The 18,798-nt window shown below is 39.4% G+C and overlaps 1 protein-coding gene across 1 annotated transcript in view; it reads right to left on the bottom strand.

Annotated features, from left to right (window-relative positions):
* LOC110507926 (chordin) overlaps nucleotides 1-18,798 on the bottom strand; it is a 38,948-nt gene that overhangs the window by 5,527 nt on the left and 14,623 nt on the right. The window contains exons 10-14 of the mRNA XM_036965554.2: nucleotides 5,689-5,836; nucleotides 4,089-4,195; nucleotides 3,663-3,942; nucleotides 1,762-2,003; nucleotides 1,438-1,551 (exon numbers count right to left, since the gene is read on the bottom strand). Of these exons, the coding sequence (XP_036821449.2) occupies nucleotides 1,438-1,551; nucleotides 1,762-2,003; nucleotides 3,663-3,942; nucleotides 4,089-4,195; nucleotides 5,689-5,836 (891 nt within the window). The remainder of the gene's footprint in view (nucleotides 1-1,437; nucleotides 1,552-1,761; nucleotides 2,004-3,662; nucleotides 3,943-4,088; nucleotides 4,196-5,688; nucleotides 5,837-18,798) is intronic.

Raw genomic sequence — 18,798 nt, 5'->3', positions numbered from 1 at the left:
TTAGACCCAACAAAATCATGAGAAAACAAAAATATAAATAAACAAATAAACAGAGCAAACTAGAGCGCTATTTGGCCCTACACAGAGAGTACACAGTGGCAGAATACCTGACCACTGTGGCTGACCCAAACTTAAGGAAAGCTTTGACTATGTACAGACTCAGTGAGCAAAGCCTTGCTATTGAGAAAGGCCGCCGTAGGCAAACCTGACTCCCAAGAGAAGATAGACAATGTGCACACTGCCCACAAAATTAGGTGGAAACTGAGCTGCACTTCCTAACCTCCTGCCAAATGTATGACCATATTAAAGACACACATTCCCCTCAGATTACAGAGATCCACAAAGAATTCGAAAACAAACCCAATTTTGATCAACTCCCATATCTACTGGGTGAAATACCACAGTGTTCCATAACAGCAGCAAGATTTGTGACCTGTTGCCACAAGAAAAGGGCAACCAGTGAAGAAAAAACACCATTGTAAATACAACCCATATTTATGCTTATTTATTTTCCCTTTTGTACTTAAACTATTTGCACATAATATGACATTTGTAATGTCTTTATTCTTTTGGAACTTTTGTGAGTGTAATGTTTGCTGTAATTTATTGTTTATTTCACTTTTGTTTATTACCTATTTCACTTGCTTTGGCAATGCAAACATATGTTTCAGAGAGAAAGAGAGCAATGAGGAGGAAGGAAGGTGGGAGAGAGGGGTAAGACAGAGGTTAGGATGCTAATGATTGGTTGGACACATCTGCCTTGTGGCTTGTTGTAAAGTGTACTTGTCAGCCGACTTTCTGCCCATGGCCCTACGGCTCCACGGCAGATTTGTGTTTGTGTCAGACCTGTTTGCTATTAAACCTGCCGGACCTTACTGGGTTTGTGTGTTCTTACACATTTCTTTCTTTCATTCTAATCACTGGCAGCTAAGACAAAATCATCAACCAGGCCACCTGCAAATATGTTAGCGTGTAACGATGTGTTTGTTTGAGGGTGTGTGTGTCCTCACAAACTTGTATTTTTTCACCAAAACGTCTCTGAAAACACAAGACCACCTGCCAGTGAGATTGTGTGTCTGTGTGGCCTCACACTGGCTAAGTGAGCAATCAACACACACACACACACACACACACACACACACACACACACACACACACACACACACACACACACACACACACACACACACACACACACACACACACACACACACACACATATATAAACACTCAGCTGGCTAGGGCCCTGAGGGACCTCACCTCCCTCCCTTCCTCCTCTCTTCCACCTGTCATCGCTCCATCTCTATAATCCTCAATATATTCCAATAATGCATGATCAAACTGAAGGGTGTGGGTTGACATTAAGAGTGAGGTATGGTTTAGAGTGGTTGAGTTATGGCTGTGGAGGGATTGTGTTATGGCTGTGGTCCTACTCACCCGTCCGCGTATCTCTCCTCTGGTGTTGACCTTGGTGCTGACCTGGATGAAGGCTGTCCCTCTGTCCAGGTGACGCAACAACTCTACACTGATGTCCTTCAACACACCCTGGGCCTGAGAGAGAGACACCGAGAGAGACAGAAAGACAGACAGAGAGCGAGACAGATATACAGAGAGAGAGAGAGCGAGAGAGAGAGAGAGAGAGAGAGAAAGAGAGAGAGAGTGAATGGAGTAAGAGTCTGTCATAGACATTCTCTATATCATACTATTTAAGTTGTTCATGTGTGTTTGTTTGTGATTATTCATGTGTCTTCCTCTGCCTACCTGAGAACCGTAGAACCCTGTCAGCAGTCTCTTGTGATTGGTGCTGCGTTCGTCAAGTTCTCCGATTTCAGCCAATCCGTGGAGGTGGGCATTGACTGTGAGGTCATCAGCTTTGCTGAGGCCTGCCACCACGATCTCATAATGGAGGTGACAGCGCTCGTCCACAGACACCCAGGCATGGCCCCCAGCACTGGTCAGGACTGGAGGAGCCACAAACTGGCCTGCCAGAGGGACAGGAATCTCTGGCGAAGGAGAGGTTTAAATATTAAAAACAAAAGACTAGAGTTAAAGAGAATAATGTCAAATTGGGATTGATGTTTTTCACCCAAACATGGACTGGAGTGGTCTTTCAGATACTTTATAAAGAAGATTCTGTGGACACTGTGACTCTACTCTAGAGGACTGGAGTTGTCTATCAGATACTTTATAAAGAAGATTCTGTGGACACTGTGACTCTACTCTAGAGGACTGGAGTTGTCTATCAGATACTTTATAAAGAAGATTCTGTGGACACTGTGACTCTACTCTAGAGGACTGGAGTTGTCTATCAGATACTTTATAAAGAAGATTCTGTGGACACTGTGACTCTACTCTAGAGGACTGGAGTTCGCCACCACTAACCTTTGCATTTACTCAACCTAAGCGTATTTGAGTTATGCTACAGTGAAACCCAAACCAGTCCCTCACCCTTACCATCGCTCTCAGAGGGCCCTCTATTGTCACGTGTTACTGAGGAAACTCAGAGGGCCCTCCGTTGTCCCGTGTTACTGAGGAAACTCAGAGGGCCCTCTATTGTCACGTGTTACTGAGGAAACTCAGAGGGCCCTCCGTTGTCACGTGTTACTGAGGAAACTCAGAGGGCCCTCTATTGTCACATGTTACTGAGGAAACTCAGAGGGCCCTCCGTTGTCCCGTGTTACTGAGGAAACTCAGAGGGCCCTCTATTGTCACGTGTTACTGAGGAAACTCAGAGGGCCCTCCGTTGTCACGTGTTACTGAGGAAACTCAGAGGGCCCTCAGTTGTCCCGTGTTACTGAGGAAACTCAGAGGGCCCTCTATTGTCACGTGTTACTGAGGAAACTCAGAGGGCCCTCCGTTGTCACGTGTTACTGAGGAAACTCAGAGGGCCCTCTATTGTCACGTGTTACTGAGGAAACTCAGAGGGCCCTCAGTTGTCCCGTGTTACTGAGGAAACTCAGAGGGCCCTCTATTGTCACGTGTTACTGAGGAAACTCAGAGGGCCCTCTATTGTCACGTGTTACTGAGGAAACTCAGAGGGCCCTCTATTGTCACGAGTTACTGAGGAAACTCAGAGGGCCCTCTATTGTCACGTGTTACTGAGGAAACTCAGAGGGCCCTCTATTGTCACGTGTTACTGAGGAAACTCAGAGGGCCCTCTATTGTCACGTGTTACTGAGGAAACTCAGAGGGCCCTCTATTGTCACGTGTTACTGAGGAAACTCAGAGGGCCCTCTATTGTCACGTGTTACTGAGGAAACTCAGAGGGCCCTCAGTTGTCCCGTGTTACTGAGGAAACTCAGAGGGCCCTCTATTGTCACGTGTTACTGAAACCATCCATTTTGGGACACATATGACTTGAATGATGCGATTCATGTAATACATTTAAATAATAAAACAGCATGACATTCAAATGATAAAAATGTTCCTTTAGTTTTACAAGATATAAACCCCAGTAACTGTTAAACATTGATTTTGAGGCTTGACACATGTAACGTATGAAATACCTCGGAGGGCTAATTAGTACCTACACCTTCCATCATTTTGACTCCGTCAACTGTGCATATGGTGGAGGCGCGTGTGAATCCACAACTGGAGGGGCGAGGGGAAGGGGGTGCTTTAGGATTCAGCCCTAGTGCTCTGGTCTGAGGTCAGTGTCTCACCGTGTCTGGGTGCCTCCAGGCCGCTGTAGAGCAGGCCTCTGATCTGTCCACGTAGCTCCCCCTCCTGGCTGTGTGCCGTAGCCACGTTGATGAACAGTTCGTTCTGCAGCAGCATGTGGATGTGACGCGCCTCCAGACGACTCCAGCTGCCAGCCGCCCGCCCGCTGGGCCTGTCGAACTCTGGAGTTAGGTCATACAGCACGGAGCGCTTACTGCGCCGCCGAGGCTTTAGCTCAATGGTCAAACCCATCACCTCACTGGATACCCCCACTAGCTGGACCTGTGGACGGAGCAGGATATGGGTTGGTTTGGTGGTTCAGTTCAGTGTGGTTTGGTTTGGTTCAGTTATGTAAATAGTGACAGTACAATTCCATTAGATTCAGTTATTTGAAGTTCAAATCAATTCAATTCAGTTCAGATCCATACCTGGTAGTCCAGGGTGCCGTTGTCATGGAGATGAAAGAATGCTGATCCCACACCGCCTGTCGTCCCTGGTGTCAATGCATCACCACTGGACATGACACTCTGGATGGCTGGAAAGAGAAAGAGAGGGAGTAGAGGAGGGAAAGAGAAAAATGAGAGAGGGAAAATGTTTTAGTAAATATTTTCTTAAATCCTTGCTATTACATAACAGATGAACAAGCAGTGCCACACTTGGACCTTTTCATGTTTCCAATAAGTAAATTGAAGGTGAAACGAGGAAGGATGATGAGAGAGTGAGTAGGGTCTCCCTGACTCTGACCTCAAAACATTGTTCCCTTTCCATTTCACACCCAGATGACTACAATCTGAATGTGATGATGAGGCAGCTCTTGCATGCGACATGAGGCAATGCTCTCTGTCGAGTTATAATTCACCATGTTAGTCTGGAGAGCCAGACAGGGGGAGCCGAGAGAGGGCCAGAACACATTGTCTCACGTCTCCGCTGTAGAAAGAAGTGTGCACAGACACACACACACACACCATGTCATCCCTCCACCAAGTGGGGACAATCACGGGGAATGAATACAGCACAGCCTGTCCACACAGAACTTTAGGGTGAGGGTATGTGTTTGTCATCTCAAAAGAGAGAATTGTAGCTTAAATGGTGTACCCCCACCTGCTAACCCATAACCTTGGGATGAGGTAACCCTTGTTGAACACGGAGGGGTTTAGAAGACTGACAGGGAAAGTCAAATAGAGAAGGAAAATAAAAGAAAGGCAGAATGGGAGTGATACAGCGGGAAGGAGTTCAAGACAGAGAAAGAACAGAACAAGATGGAGAGACAGGCAGAGAGAGAGCTAGACAGATAAGAGATGTTGAGAAGCATGTAGAGAAAGAGAGAGAGAGAGAAAGAGAGAGAGAGAGAGAGAGAGAGATGTAAGGAGAGAGTGAAACAAGTGTGTTGGGTTGAATTCTTCACACATAACGTCAAGCTGTTAATCATGGAGCTGGAACACCCGTATGGAGAGTGAAGTCCAGCAGAATGTGACCTTGGCAGCGCCCAGGGTGTGTGTGTGTTTGTGTGTTCGTGTGTGTACACCAAGTGTGTGTGCGTATGAAAAAGACAACGTGTGTGTGAGTGTGATCTAAGTATATAAGTATGTTTGTGTTAGAGTCGCTTGAATGGAACATGTGCGTGCTGAAATGTCTCAGACCAGCGCTCCTCATCTTGGTGGACCACCAAGTCAAAACGCAGAGCTATAAACATGGTTTTACTCCAGCGATAAGACTTGAAAGAATGAAGAGATGGAAGGAAGGAGGGAGTATTTCTAGAAGGGAGAGAATCGCTAAAACAACCATGGAGGAAAAGAAGGAGAACAAAACACATTCCTCCTACAGTAGGTCTCTGACTGGCCTCGGTTCAGGTGTGACAGGATGACAGAATGATGGATAGAACTCATAAAAAGAGGAATTAAGGTTGTTGGTGTGATGTTGAGTGACTCGAGTAACTTCCAAACAAATCGATTCAACCCATCACCTGTCTGAGTGGCTGACTGTTCACTGATTGTCTGATTGTTCTACATAAAGGGCGGTGGAGCTTACTGTCACATGACTTCCTGCCAGTGATAAAGCCAGAGATGTGTCGGGGGTCCTGGACCTCAGTTTCCACGGTGATCACCAGCTGGCCCCTTGACAACCAGAAGAGCTCCCGACTGTTCAGGTCTGTCAGCACCTCAGCAAAGTCTGTGTCCTAAAGGTAGAGAGTTGGAGAAATGGTGATACAACGTCAGAACAACCAAACCCAAATCTCTTACTAGACTTATCACAAACAAACACAGAAAGGTGATAATAGATAACAGATAATAGATAAACTCACAAACACACATACAGACACTGAGAAACACTAATTATGTCACTACAACACACTCTCTTTCTCTTTCAACAACCCCCCCCACCACACATACATACACACACACAGGCTCACATAAACTCAACACACACCGACAATATGGCTTGCATTGGGGTTAATATCTCACACATTGCATCCATTTTCATATCCTTTCAACCGCCAGAGTTTGAGATAGAGAGATAGAGTTTGAGATAGATAGACAGAGTTTGAGATAGATAGACAGAGTTTGAGATAGACAGAGTTTGAGATAGATAGACAGAGTTTGAGATAGATAGACAGAGTTTGAGATAGATAGACAGAGTTTGAGATGGATAGACAGAGATTGAGATGGATAGACAGAGTTTGAGATAGATAGACAGAGTTTGAGATAGATAGACAGAGTTTGAGATAGACAGAGTTTGAGATAGACAGAGTTTGAGATAGACAGAGTTTGAGATGGATAGACAGAGTTTGAGATAGACAGTTTGAGATAGATAGACAGAGTTTGAGATGGATAGACAGTTTGAGATAGATAGACAGAGTTTTAGATAGATAGACAGTTTGAGATAGACAGTGTCTGAGATGGATAGACAGAGTTTGAGATAGATAGACAGAGTTTGAAATAGACAGAGTTTGAAATAGATAGACCGTTTGAGATAGATAGACAGTTTGAGATAGATAGACAGAGTTTGAGATAGATAGACAGAGTTTGAGATAGATAGACAGAGTTTGAGATAGATAGACAGTTTGAGATGGGTAGACAGAGTTTGAGATGGATAGACAGAGTTTGAGATAGACAGTTTGAGATAGATAGACAGTTTGAGATAGACAGACAGTTTGAGATAGACAGTTTGAGATAGATAGACAGTTTGAGATAGATAGACAGAGTTTGAGATAGATAGACAGAGTTTGAGATAGATAGACAGACAGAGTTTGAGATAGACAGAGTTTGAGATAGATAGACAGAGTTTGAGATGGATAGACAGAGTTTGAGATAGACAGACAGAGTTTGAGATAGATAGACAGAGTTTGAGATAGATAGACAGACAGAGTTTGAGATAGACAGAGTTTGAGATGGGTAGACAGAGTTTGAGATGGATAGACAGTTTGAGATAGATAGACAGAGTTTGAGATAGATAGACAGAGTTTGAGATGGATAGACAGAGTTTGAGATAGACAGAGTTTGAGATAGATAGACAGAGTTTGAGATAGACAGTGTGAGATAGATAGACAGAGTTTGAGATAGACAGTGTGAGATAGATAGACAGAGTTTGAGATGGATAGGCAGAGTTTGAAATAGACAGAGTTTGAAATAGACAGAGTTTGAAATAGATAGACAGAGTTTGAGATGGATAGACAGAGTTTGAAATAGACAGAGTTTGAGATGGATAGACAGAGTTTGAGATGGATAGACAGAGTTTGAGATGGATAGGCAGAGTTTGAAATATATAGACAGAATTTGAGATAGATAGACAGAGTTTGAGATAGATAGACAGAGTTTGAGATAGATAGACAGAGTTTGAGATGGATAGACAGAGTTTGAGATGGATAGGCAGAGTTTGAGATAGATAGACAGAGTTTGAGATGGATAGACAGAGTTTGAGATAGACAGAGTTTGAGATGGATAGACAGAGTTTGAGATAGATAGACAGAGTTTGAGATGGATAGACAGAGTTTGAGATGGATAGGCAGAGTTTGAGATAGATAGACAGAGTTTGAGATAGATAGACAGAGTTTGAGATAGATAGACAGAGTTTGAGATGGATAGACAGAGTTTGAGATGGATAGGCAGAGTTTGAAATAGACAGAGTTTGAAATAGACAGAGTTTGAAATAGATAGACAGAGTTTGAGATGGATAGACAGAGTTTGAAATAGACAGAGTTTGAGATGGATAGACAGAGTTTGAGATGGATAGGCAGAGTTTGAAATATATAGACAGAGTTTGAGATAGATAGACAGAGTTTGAGATAGATAGACAGAGTTTGAGATAGATAGACAGAGTTTGAGATAGATAGACAGAGTTTGAGATGGATAGACAGAGTTTGAGATGGATAGGCAGAGTTTGAGATAGATAGACAGAGTTTGAGATGGATAGACAGAGTTTGAGATAGACAGAGTTTGAGATGGATAGACAGAGTTTGAGATAGATAGACAGAGTTTGAGATGGATAGACAGAGTTTGAGATGGATAGGCAGAGTTTGAGATAGATAGACAGAGTTTGAGATAGATAGACAGAGTTTGAGATAGATAGACAGAGTTTGAGATGGATAGACAGAGTTTGAGATGGATAGGCAGAGTTTGAGATAGATAGACAGAGTTTGAGATAGATAGACAGAGTTTGAGATGGATAGACAGAGTTTCAGATGGATAGGCAGAGTTTGAAATAGACAGAGTTTGAAATAGACAGAGTTTAAAATAGACAGAGTTTGAGATGGATAGACAATAGTTTGAGATAGATAGACAGAGTTTGAAATATATAGACAGAGTTTGAGATAGATAGACAGAGTTTGAGATAGATAGACAGAGTTTGAGATGGATAGACAGAGTTTGAGATGGATAGGCAGAGTTTGAGATAGATAGGCAGAGTTTGAGATAGATAGACAGAGTTTGAGATGGATAGACAGAGTTTGAGATGGATAGACAGAGTTTGAGATAGATAGACAGAGTTTGAGATAGATAGACAGAGTTTGAGATAGATAGACAGAGTTTGAGATAGATAGACAGAGTTTGAGATAGATAGACAGAGTTTGAGATAGATAGACAGAGTTTGAGATGGATAGACAGAGTTTGAGATGGATAGGCAGAGTTTGAAATAGACAGAGTTTGAAACAGACAGAGTTTCAAATAGACAGAGTTTGAGATGGATAGACAATAGTTTGAGATAGATAGACAGAGTTTGAAATATATAGACAGAGTTTGAGATAGATAGACAGAGTTTGAGATGGATAGACAGAGTTTGAGATGGATAGGCAGAGTTTGAGATGGATAGACAGAGTTTGAGATGGATAGACAGAGTTTGAGATAGACAGACATAGTTTGAAATATATAGACAGAGTTTGAGATAGATAGACAGAGTTTGAGATGGATAGACAATAGTTTGAGATAGATAGACAGAGTTTGAAATATATAGACAGAGTTTGAGATAGATAGACAGAGTTTGAGATGGATAGACAGAGTTTGAGATGGATAGACAGAGTTTGAGATGGATAGACAGAGTTTGAGATAGACAGACATAGTTTGAAATATATAGACAGAGTTTGAGATAGATAGACAGAGTTTGAGATGGATAGACAATAGTTTGAGATAGATAGACAGAGTTTGAAATATATAGACAGAGTTTGAGATAGATAGACAGAGTTTGAGATGGATAGACAGAGTTTGAGATAGACAGACAGAGTTTGAGATAGATAGACAGAGTTTCAGATAGATAGACAGAGTTTGAGATAGATAGACAGAGTTTGAGATGGATAGACAGAGTTTGAGATAGATAGACAGAGTTTGAGATGGATAGACAGTTTGAGATAGATAGACAGAGTTTGAGATGGATAGACAGAGTTTGAGATAGATAGACAGAGTTTTAGATAGATAGACAGTTTGAGATAGATAGACAGAGTTTGAGATGGATAGACAGACTTTGAGATGGATAGACAGAGTTTGAGATAGATAGACAGAGTTTGAGATAGACAGTTTGAGATAGATATACAGAGTTTGAGATGGATAGACAGAGATTGAGATGGATAGACAGAGTTTGAGATAGATAGACAGAGTTTGAGATGGATAGACAGAGTTTGAGATAGATAGACAGAGTTTGAGATAGATAGACAGAGTTTGAGATGGATAGACAGAGTTTGAGATAGATAGACAGAGTTTTAGATAGATAGACAGTTTGAGATAGATATACAGAGTTTGAGATAGATAGACAGTTTGAGATAGATATACAGAGATTGAGATGGATAGACAGAGTTTGAGATAGATAGACAGAGTTTGAGATAGATAGACAGAGTTTGAGATGGATAGACAGAGCTTGAGATAGATAGACAGAGTTTGAGATGGATAGACAGAGTTTGAAATTGATAGACAGAGTTTGAGATGGATATACAGTTTGAGATAGATAGACAGAGTTTTAGATAGATAGACAGTTTGAGATAGACAGTGTCTGAGATAGATAGACAGAGTTTGAAATAGACATAGTTTGAGATTAACAGAGTTTGAAATAGACAGAGTTTGAGATAGATAGACAGTTTGAGATAGATAGACAGAGTTTGAGATAGATAGACAGTTTGAGATAGACAGTGTCTGAGAAAGATAGACAGAGTTTGAAATAGACAGAGTTTGAAATAGATAGACCGTTTGAGATAGATAGACAGTTTGAGATAGATAGACAGAGTTTGAGATGGATAGACAGAGTTTGAGATAGATAGACAGAACTTGAGATGGATAGACAGAGTTTGAAATAGAGTTTGAGATAGATAGACATAGTTTGAAATTGATAGACAGGGTTTGAGATAGATAGACAGAACTTGAGATAGATAGACAGAGTTTGAAATAGAGTTTGAGATAGATAGACAGAGTTTGAGATAGATAGACAGACAGAGTTTGAGATAGATAGACAGAGTTTGAGATGGATAGACAGACAGAGTTTGAGATAGATCGACAGAGTTTGTGATGGATAGACAGTTTGAGATGGATAGACAGAGTTTGAGATGGATAGAAAGAGTTTGAGATAGATAGACAGAGTTTGAGATAGATAGACAGAGATTGAAATAGACAGAGTTTGAGATAGACAGAGTTTGAGATGGATAGACAATAGTTTGAGATAGATAGACAGAGTTTGAGATGGATAGACAGAGTTTGAAATTGATAGACAGGGTTTGAGATAGATAGACAGAACTTGAGATGGATAGACAGAGTTTGAAATAGAGTTTGAGATAGATAGACAGAGTTTGAAATTGATAGACAGGGTTTGAGATAGATAGACAGAACTTGAGATAGATAGACAGAGTTTGAAATAGAGTTTGAGATAGATAGACAGAGTTTGAGATAGACAGATAGACAGAGTTTGAGATAGATAGACAGAGTTTGAGATGGATAGACAGAGTTTGAGATAGATAGACAGAGTTTGAAATAGACAGAGTTTGAGATAGACAGATAGACAGAGTTTGAGATAGATAGACAGGGTTTGAGATAGATAGACAGAGTTTGAAATAGAGTTTGAGATAGATAGACAGAGTTAGAGATGGATAGACAGAGTTTGAGATAGACAGATAGACAGAGTTTGAGATAGATAGACAGAGTTTGAGATGGATAGACAGAGTTTGAGATAGATAGACAGAGTTTGAAATAGACAGAGTTTGAGATAGACAGATAGACAGAGTTTGAGATAGATAGACAGGGTTTGAGATAGATAGACAGAGTTTGAGATAGACAGAGTTTGAGATAGATAGACAGAGTTTGAAATAGACAGAGTTTGAGATAGACAGAGTTTGAGATAGATAGACAGAGTTTGAGATAGATAGACAGAGTTTGAGATGGATAGACAGAGTTTGAGATAGATAGACAGAGTTTGAGATAGACAGATAGACAGAGTTTGAGATAGACAGAGTTTGAGATAGATAGACAGAGTTTGAGATAGACAGATAGACAGAGTTTGAGATAGACAGAGTTTGAGATAGATAGACAGAGTTTGAGATGGATAGACAGAGTTTGAGATGGATAGACAGTTTGAGATAGATAGACAGAGTTTGAGATAGATAGACAGAGTTTGAGATGGATAGACAGAGTTTGAGATAGATAGACAGAGTTTGAGATAGATCGACAGAGTTTGAGATGGATAGACAGAGTTTGAGATAGATAGACAGAGTTTGAAATTGATAGACAGAGTTTGAGATAGATAGACAGAGTTTGAGATAGATAGTTTGAGATAGATAGACAGAGTTTGAGATGGATAGACAGAGTTTGAGATAGATAGACAGAGTTTGAGATAGATAGACAGAGTTTGCGATAGATAGTCAGAGTTTGAGATAGATAGACAGAGTTTGAGATAGATAGACAGAGTTTGAGATAGATAGACAGAGTTTGAGATGGATAGACAGTTTGAGATAGATAGACAGAGTTTGAGATAGACAGTTTGAGATAGATAGACAGAGTTTGAGATGGATAGACAGAGTTTGAGATAGATAGACAGAGTTTGAGACGGATAGACAGTTTGAGATAGATAGACAGAGTTTGAGATTGACAGTTTGAGATAGACAGAGTTTGAGATGGATAGACAGAGTTTGAGATAGATAGACAGAGTTTGAGATGGATAGACAGTTTGAGATAGATAGACAGAGTTTGAGATAGATAGACAGAGTTTGAGATAGATAGACAGAGTTTGAGATGGATAGACAGTTTGAGATAGATAGACAGAGTTTGAGATGGATAGACAGAGTTTGAGATAGATAGACAGAGTTTGAGACGGATAGACAGAGTTTGAGATGGATAGACAGAGTTTGAGATTGACAGTTTGAGATAGATAGACAGAGTTTGAGATGGATAGACAGAGTTTGAAATTGATAGACAGAGTTTGAAATAGATAGACAGAGTTTGTGATGGATAGACAGAGTTTGAGATAGATAGACAGAGTTTGAGATAGACAGTTTGAGATAGATAGACAGAGTTTGAGATGGATAGACAGAGTTTGAGATAGATAGACAGAGTTTTAGATAGATAGACAGTTTGAGATAGATAGACAGAGTTTGAGATGGATAGACAGACTTTGAGATGGATAGACAGAGTTTGAGATAGATAGACAGAGTTTGAGATAGACAGTTTGAGATAGATATACAGAGTTTGAGATGGATAGACAGAGATTGAGATGGATAGACAGAGTTTGAGATAGATAGACAGAGTTTGAGATGGATAGACAGAGTTTGAGATAGATAGACAGAGTTTGAGATAGATAGACAGAGTTTGAGATGGATAGACAGAGTTTGAGATAGATAGACAGAGTTTTAGATAGATAGACAGTTTGAGATAGATATACAGAGTTTGAGATAGATAGACAGTTTGAGATAGATATACAGAGATTGAGATGGATAGACAGAGTTTGAGATAGATAGACAGAGTTTGAGATAGATAGACAGAGTTTGAGATGGATAGACAGAGCTTGAGATAGATAGACAGAGTTTGAGATGGATAGACAGAGTTTGAAATTGATAGACAGAGTTTGAGATGGATATACAGTTTGAGATAGATAGACAGAGTTTTAGATAGATAGACAGTTTGAGATAGACAGTGTCTGAGATAGATAGACAGAGTTTGAAATAGACATAGTTTGAGATTAACAGAGTTTGAAATAGACAGAGTTTGAGATAGATAGACAGTTTGAGATAGATAGACAGAGTTTGAGATAGATAGACAGTTTGAGATAGACAGTGTCTGAGATAGATAGACAGAGTTTGAAATAGACAGAGTTTGAAATAGATAGACCGTTTGAGATAGATAGACAGTTTGAGATAGATAGACAGAGTTTGAGATGGATAGACAGAGTTTGAGATAGATAGACAGAACTTGAGATGGATAGACAGAGTTTGAAATAGAGTTTGAGATAGATAGACATAGTTTGAAATTGATAGACAGGGTTTGAGATAGATAGACAGAACTTGAGATAGATAGACAGAGTTTGAAATAGAGTTTGAGATAGATAGACAGAGTTTGAGATAGATAGACAGACAGAGTTTGAGATAGATAGACAGAGTTTGAGATGGATAGACAGACAGAGTTTGAGATAGATCGACAGAGTTTGTGATGGATAGACAGTTTGAGATGGATAGACAGAGTTTGAGATGGATAGAAAGAGTTTGAGATAGATAGACAGAGTTTGAGATAGATAGACAGAGATTGAAATAGACAGAGTTTGAGATAGACAGAGTTTGAGATGGATAGACAATAGTTTGAGATAGATAGACAGAGTTTGAGATGGATAGACAGAGTTTGAAATTGATAGACAGGGTTTGAGATAGATAGACAGAACTTGAGATGGATAGACAGAGTTTGAAATAGAGTTTGAGATAGATAGACAGAGTTTGAAATTGATAGACAGGGTTTGAGATAGATAGACAGAACTTGAGATAGATAGACAGAGTTTGAAATAGAGTTTGAGATAGATAGACAGAGTTTGAGATAGACAGATAGACAGAGTTTGAGATAGATAGACAGAGTTTGAGATGGATAGACAGAGTTTGAGATAGATAGACAGAGTTTGAAATAGACAGAGTTTGAGATAGACAGATAGACAGAGTTTGAGATAGATAGACAGGGTTTGAGATAGATAGACAGAGTTTGAAATAGAGTTTGAGATAGATAGACAGAGTTAGAGATGGATAGACAGAGTTTGAGATAGACAGATAGACAGAGTTTGAGATAGACAGATAGACAGAGTTTGAGATGGATAGACAGAGTTTGAGATAGATAGACAGAGTTTGAAATAGACAGAGTTTGAGATAGACAGATAGACAGAGTTTGAGATAGATAGACAGGGTTTGAGATAGATAGACAGAGTTTGAGATAGACAGAGTTTGAGATAGATAGACAGAGTTTGAAATAGACAGAGTTTGAGATAGACAGAGTTTGAGATAGATAGACAGAGTTTGAGATAGATAGACAGAGTTTGAGATGGATAGACAGAGTTTGAGATAGATAGACAGAGTTTGAGATAGACAGATAGACAGAGTTTGAGATAGACAGAGTTTGAGATAGATAGACAGAGTTTGAGATAGACAGATAGACAGAGTTTGAGATAGACAGAGTTTGAGATAGATAGACAGAGTTTGAGATGGATAGACAGAGTTTGAGATGGATAGACAGTTTGAGATAGATAGACAGAGTTTGAGATAGATAGACAGAGTTTGAGATGGATAGACAGAGTTTGAGATAGATAGACAGAGTTTGAGATAGATCGACAGAGTTTGAGATGGATAGACAGAGTTTGAGATAGATAGACAGAGTTTGAAATTGATAGACAGAGTTTGAGATAGATAGACAGAGTTTGAGATAGATAGTTTGAGATAGATAGACAGAGTTTGAGATGGATAGACAGAGTTTGAGATAGATAGACAGAGTTTGAGATAGATAGACAGAGTTTGCGATAGATAGTCAGAGTTTGAGATAGATAGACAGAGTTTGAGATAGATAGACAGAGTTTGAGATAGATAGACAGAGTTTGAGATAGATAGACAGAGTTTGAGATGGATAGACAGTTTGAGATAGATAGACAGAGTTTGAGATAGACAGTTTGAGATAGATAGACAGAGTTTGAGATGGATAGACAGAGTTTGAGATAGATAGACAGAGTTTGAGATTGACAGTTTGAGATAGACAGAGTTTGAGATGGATAGACAGAGTTTGAGATAGATAGACAGAGTTTGAGATGGATAGACAGTTTGAGATAGATAGACAGAGTTTGAGATAGATAGACAGAGTTTGAGATAGATAGACAGAGTTTGAGATGGATAGACAGTTTGAGATAGATAGACAGAGTTTGAGATGGATAGACAGAGTTTGAGATAGATAGACAGAGTTTGAGACGGATAGACAGAGTTTGAGATGGATAGACAGAGTTTGAGATTGACAGTTTGAGATAGATAGACAGAGTTTGAGATGGATAGACAGAGTTTGAAATTGATAGACAGAGTTTGAAATAGATAGACAGAGTTTGTGATGGATAGACAGAGTTTGAGATAGATAGACAGAGTTTGAGATAGATAGTTTGAGATAGATAGACAGAGTTTGAGATGGATAGACAGAGTTTGAGATGGATAGACAGAGTTTGAGATAGATAGACAGAGTTTGAGATAGATAGTTTGAGATAGATAGACAGAGTTTGAGATGGATAGACAGAGTTTGAGATGGATAGACAGAGTTTGAGATAGATAGACAGAGTTTGAGATAGATAGACAGAGTTTGAAATAGACAGAGTTTGAAATAGACAGAGTTTGAGATAGACAGAGTTTGAGATGGATAGACACAGTTTGAGATGGATAGACAGAGATTGAAATAGACAGAGTTTGAAATAGACAGAGTTTGAGATAGACAGAGTTTGAGATGGATAGACACAGTTTGAGATGGATAGACAGAGATTGAAATAGACAGAGTTTGAAATAGACAGAGTTTGAGATGGATAGACACAGTTTGAGATAGATAGACAGAGATTGAAATAGACAGAGTTTGAAATAGACAGAGTTTGAGATAGACAGAGTTTGAGATGGATAGACACAGTTTGAGATGGATATACAGAGTTTGAGATGGATAGGCAGAGTTTGAAATAGACAGAGTTTGAAATAGACAGAGTTTGAGATAGACAGAGTTTGAGATGGATAGACAATAGTTTGAGATAGATAGACAGAGTTTGAGATGGATAGACAGAGTTTGAAATTGATAGACAGGGTTTGAGATAGATAGACAGAACTTGAGATGGATAGACAGAGTTTGAAATAGAGTTTGAGATAGATAGACAGAGTTTGAAATTGATAGACAGGGTTTGAGATAGATAGACAGAACTTGAGATAGATAGACAGAGTTTGAAATAGAGTTTGAGATAGATAGACAGAGTTTGAGATAGACAGATAGACAGAGTTTGAGATAGATAGACAGAGTTTGAGATGGATAGACAGAGTTTGAGATAGATAGACAGAGTTTGAAATAGACAGAGTTTGAGATAGACAGATAGACAGAGTTTGAGATAGATAGACAGGGTTTGAGATAGATAGACAGAGTTTGAGATAGACAGAGTTTGAGATAGATAGACAGAGTTTGAGATAGATAGACAGAGTTTGAAATACACAGAGTTTGAGATAGACAGATAGACAGAGTTTGAGATAGATATACAGGGTTTGAGATAGATAGACAGAACTTGAGATGGATAGACAGAGTTTGAAATAGAGTTTGAGATAGATAGACAGAGTTAGAGATGGATAGACAGAGTTTGAGATAGACAGATAGACAGAGTTTGAGATAGATAGACAGAGTTTGAGATGGATAGACAGAGTTTGAGATAGATAGACAGAGTTTGAAATAGACAGAGTTTGAGATAGACAGATAGACAGAGTTTGAGATAGATAGACAGGGTTTGAGATAGATAGACAGAGTTTGAGATAGACAGTTTGAGATAGATAGACAGAGTTTGAGATGGATAGACAGAGTTTGAGATAGATAGACAGAGTTTGAGACGGATAGACAGTTTGAGATAGATAGACAGAGTTTGAGATTGACAGTTTGAGATAGACAGAGTTTGAGATGGATAGACAGAGTTTGAGATAGATAGACAGAGTTTGAGATGGATAGACAGTTTGAGATAGATAGACAGAGTTTGAGATAGATAGACAGAGTTTGAGATAGATAGACAGAGTTTGAGATGGATAGACAGTTTGAGATAGATAGACAGAGTTTGAGATGGATAGACAGAGTTTGAGATAGATAGACAGAGTTTGAGACGGATAGACAGAGTTTGAGATGGATAGACAGAGTTTGAGATTGACAGTTTGAGATAGATAGACAGAGTTTGAGATGGATAGACAGAGTTTGAAATTGATAGACAGAGTTTGAAATAGATAGACAGAGTTTGTGATGGATAGACAGAGTTTGAGATAGATAGACAGAGTTTGAGATAGATAGTTTGAGATAGATAGACAGAGTTTGAGATGGATAGACAGAGTTTGAGATGGATAGACAGAGTTTGAGATAGATAGACAGAGTTTGAGATAGATAGTTTGAGATAGATAGACAGAGTTTGAGATGGATAGACAGAGTTTGAGATGGATAGACAGAGTTTGAGATAGATAGACAGAGTTTGAGATAGATAGACAGAGTTTGAAATAGACAGAGTTTGAAATAGACAGAGTTTGAGATAGACAGAGTTTGAGATGGATAGACACAGTTTGAGATGGATAGACAGAGATTGAAATAGACAGAGTTTGAAATAGACAGAGTTTGAGATAGACAGAGTTTGAGATGGATAGACACAGTTTGAGATGGATAGACAGAGATTGAAATAGACAGAGTTTGAAATAGACAGAGTTTGAGATGGATAGACCCAGTTTGAGATAGATAGACAGAGATTGAAATAGACAGAGTTTGAAATAGACAGAGTTTGAGATAGACAGAGTTTGAGATGGATAGACACAGTTTGAGATGGATATACAGAGTTTGAGATGGATAGGCAGAGTTTGAAATAGACAGAGTTTGAAATAGACAGAGTTTGAGATAGACAGAGTTTGAGATGGATAGACAATAGTTTGAGATAGATAGACAGAGTTTGAGATGGATAGACAGAGTTTGAAATTGATAGACAGGGTTTGAGATAGATAGACAGAACTTGAGATGGATAGACAGAGTTTGAAATAGAGTTTGAGATAGATAGACAGAGTTTGAAATTGATAGACAGGGTTTGAGATAGATAGACAGAACTTGAGATAGATAGACAGAGTTTGAAATAGAGTTTGAGATAGATAGACAGAGTTTGAGATAGACAGATAGACAGAGTTTGAGATAGATAGACAGAGTTTGAGATGGATAGACAGAGTTTGAGATAGATAGACAGAGTTTGAAATAGACAGAGTTTGAGATAGACAGATAGACAGAGTTTGAGATAGATAGACAGGGTTTGAGATAGATAGACAGAGTTTGAGATAGACAGAGTTTGAGATAGATAGACAGAGTTTGAGATAGATAGACAGAGTTTGAAATACACAGAGTTTGAGATAGACAGATAGACAGAGTTTGAGATAGATATACAGGGTTTGAGATAGATAGACAGAACTTGAGATGGATAGACAGAGTTTGAAAT

This window comes from Oncorhynchus mykiss, chromosome 27 (assembly GCF_057628025.1).
Source record: "Oncorhynchus mykiss isolate SJ-2025 chromosome 27, ASM5762802v1, whole genome shotgun sequence".
Classification (NCBI taxonomy): domain Eukaryota; kingdom Metazoa; phylum Chordata; class Actinopteri; order Salmoniformes; family Salmonidae; genus Oncorhynchus; species Oncorhynchus mykiss.
This window is presented reverse-complemented; position numbering and strand designations above follow the sequence as displayed.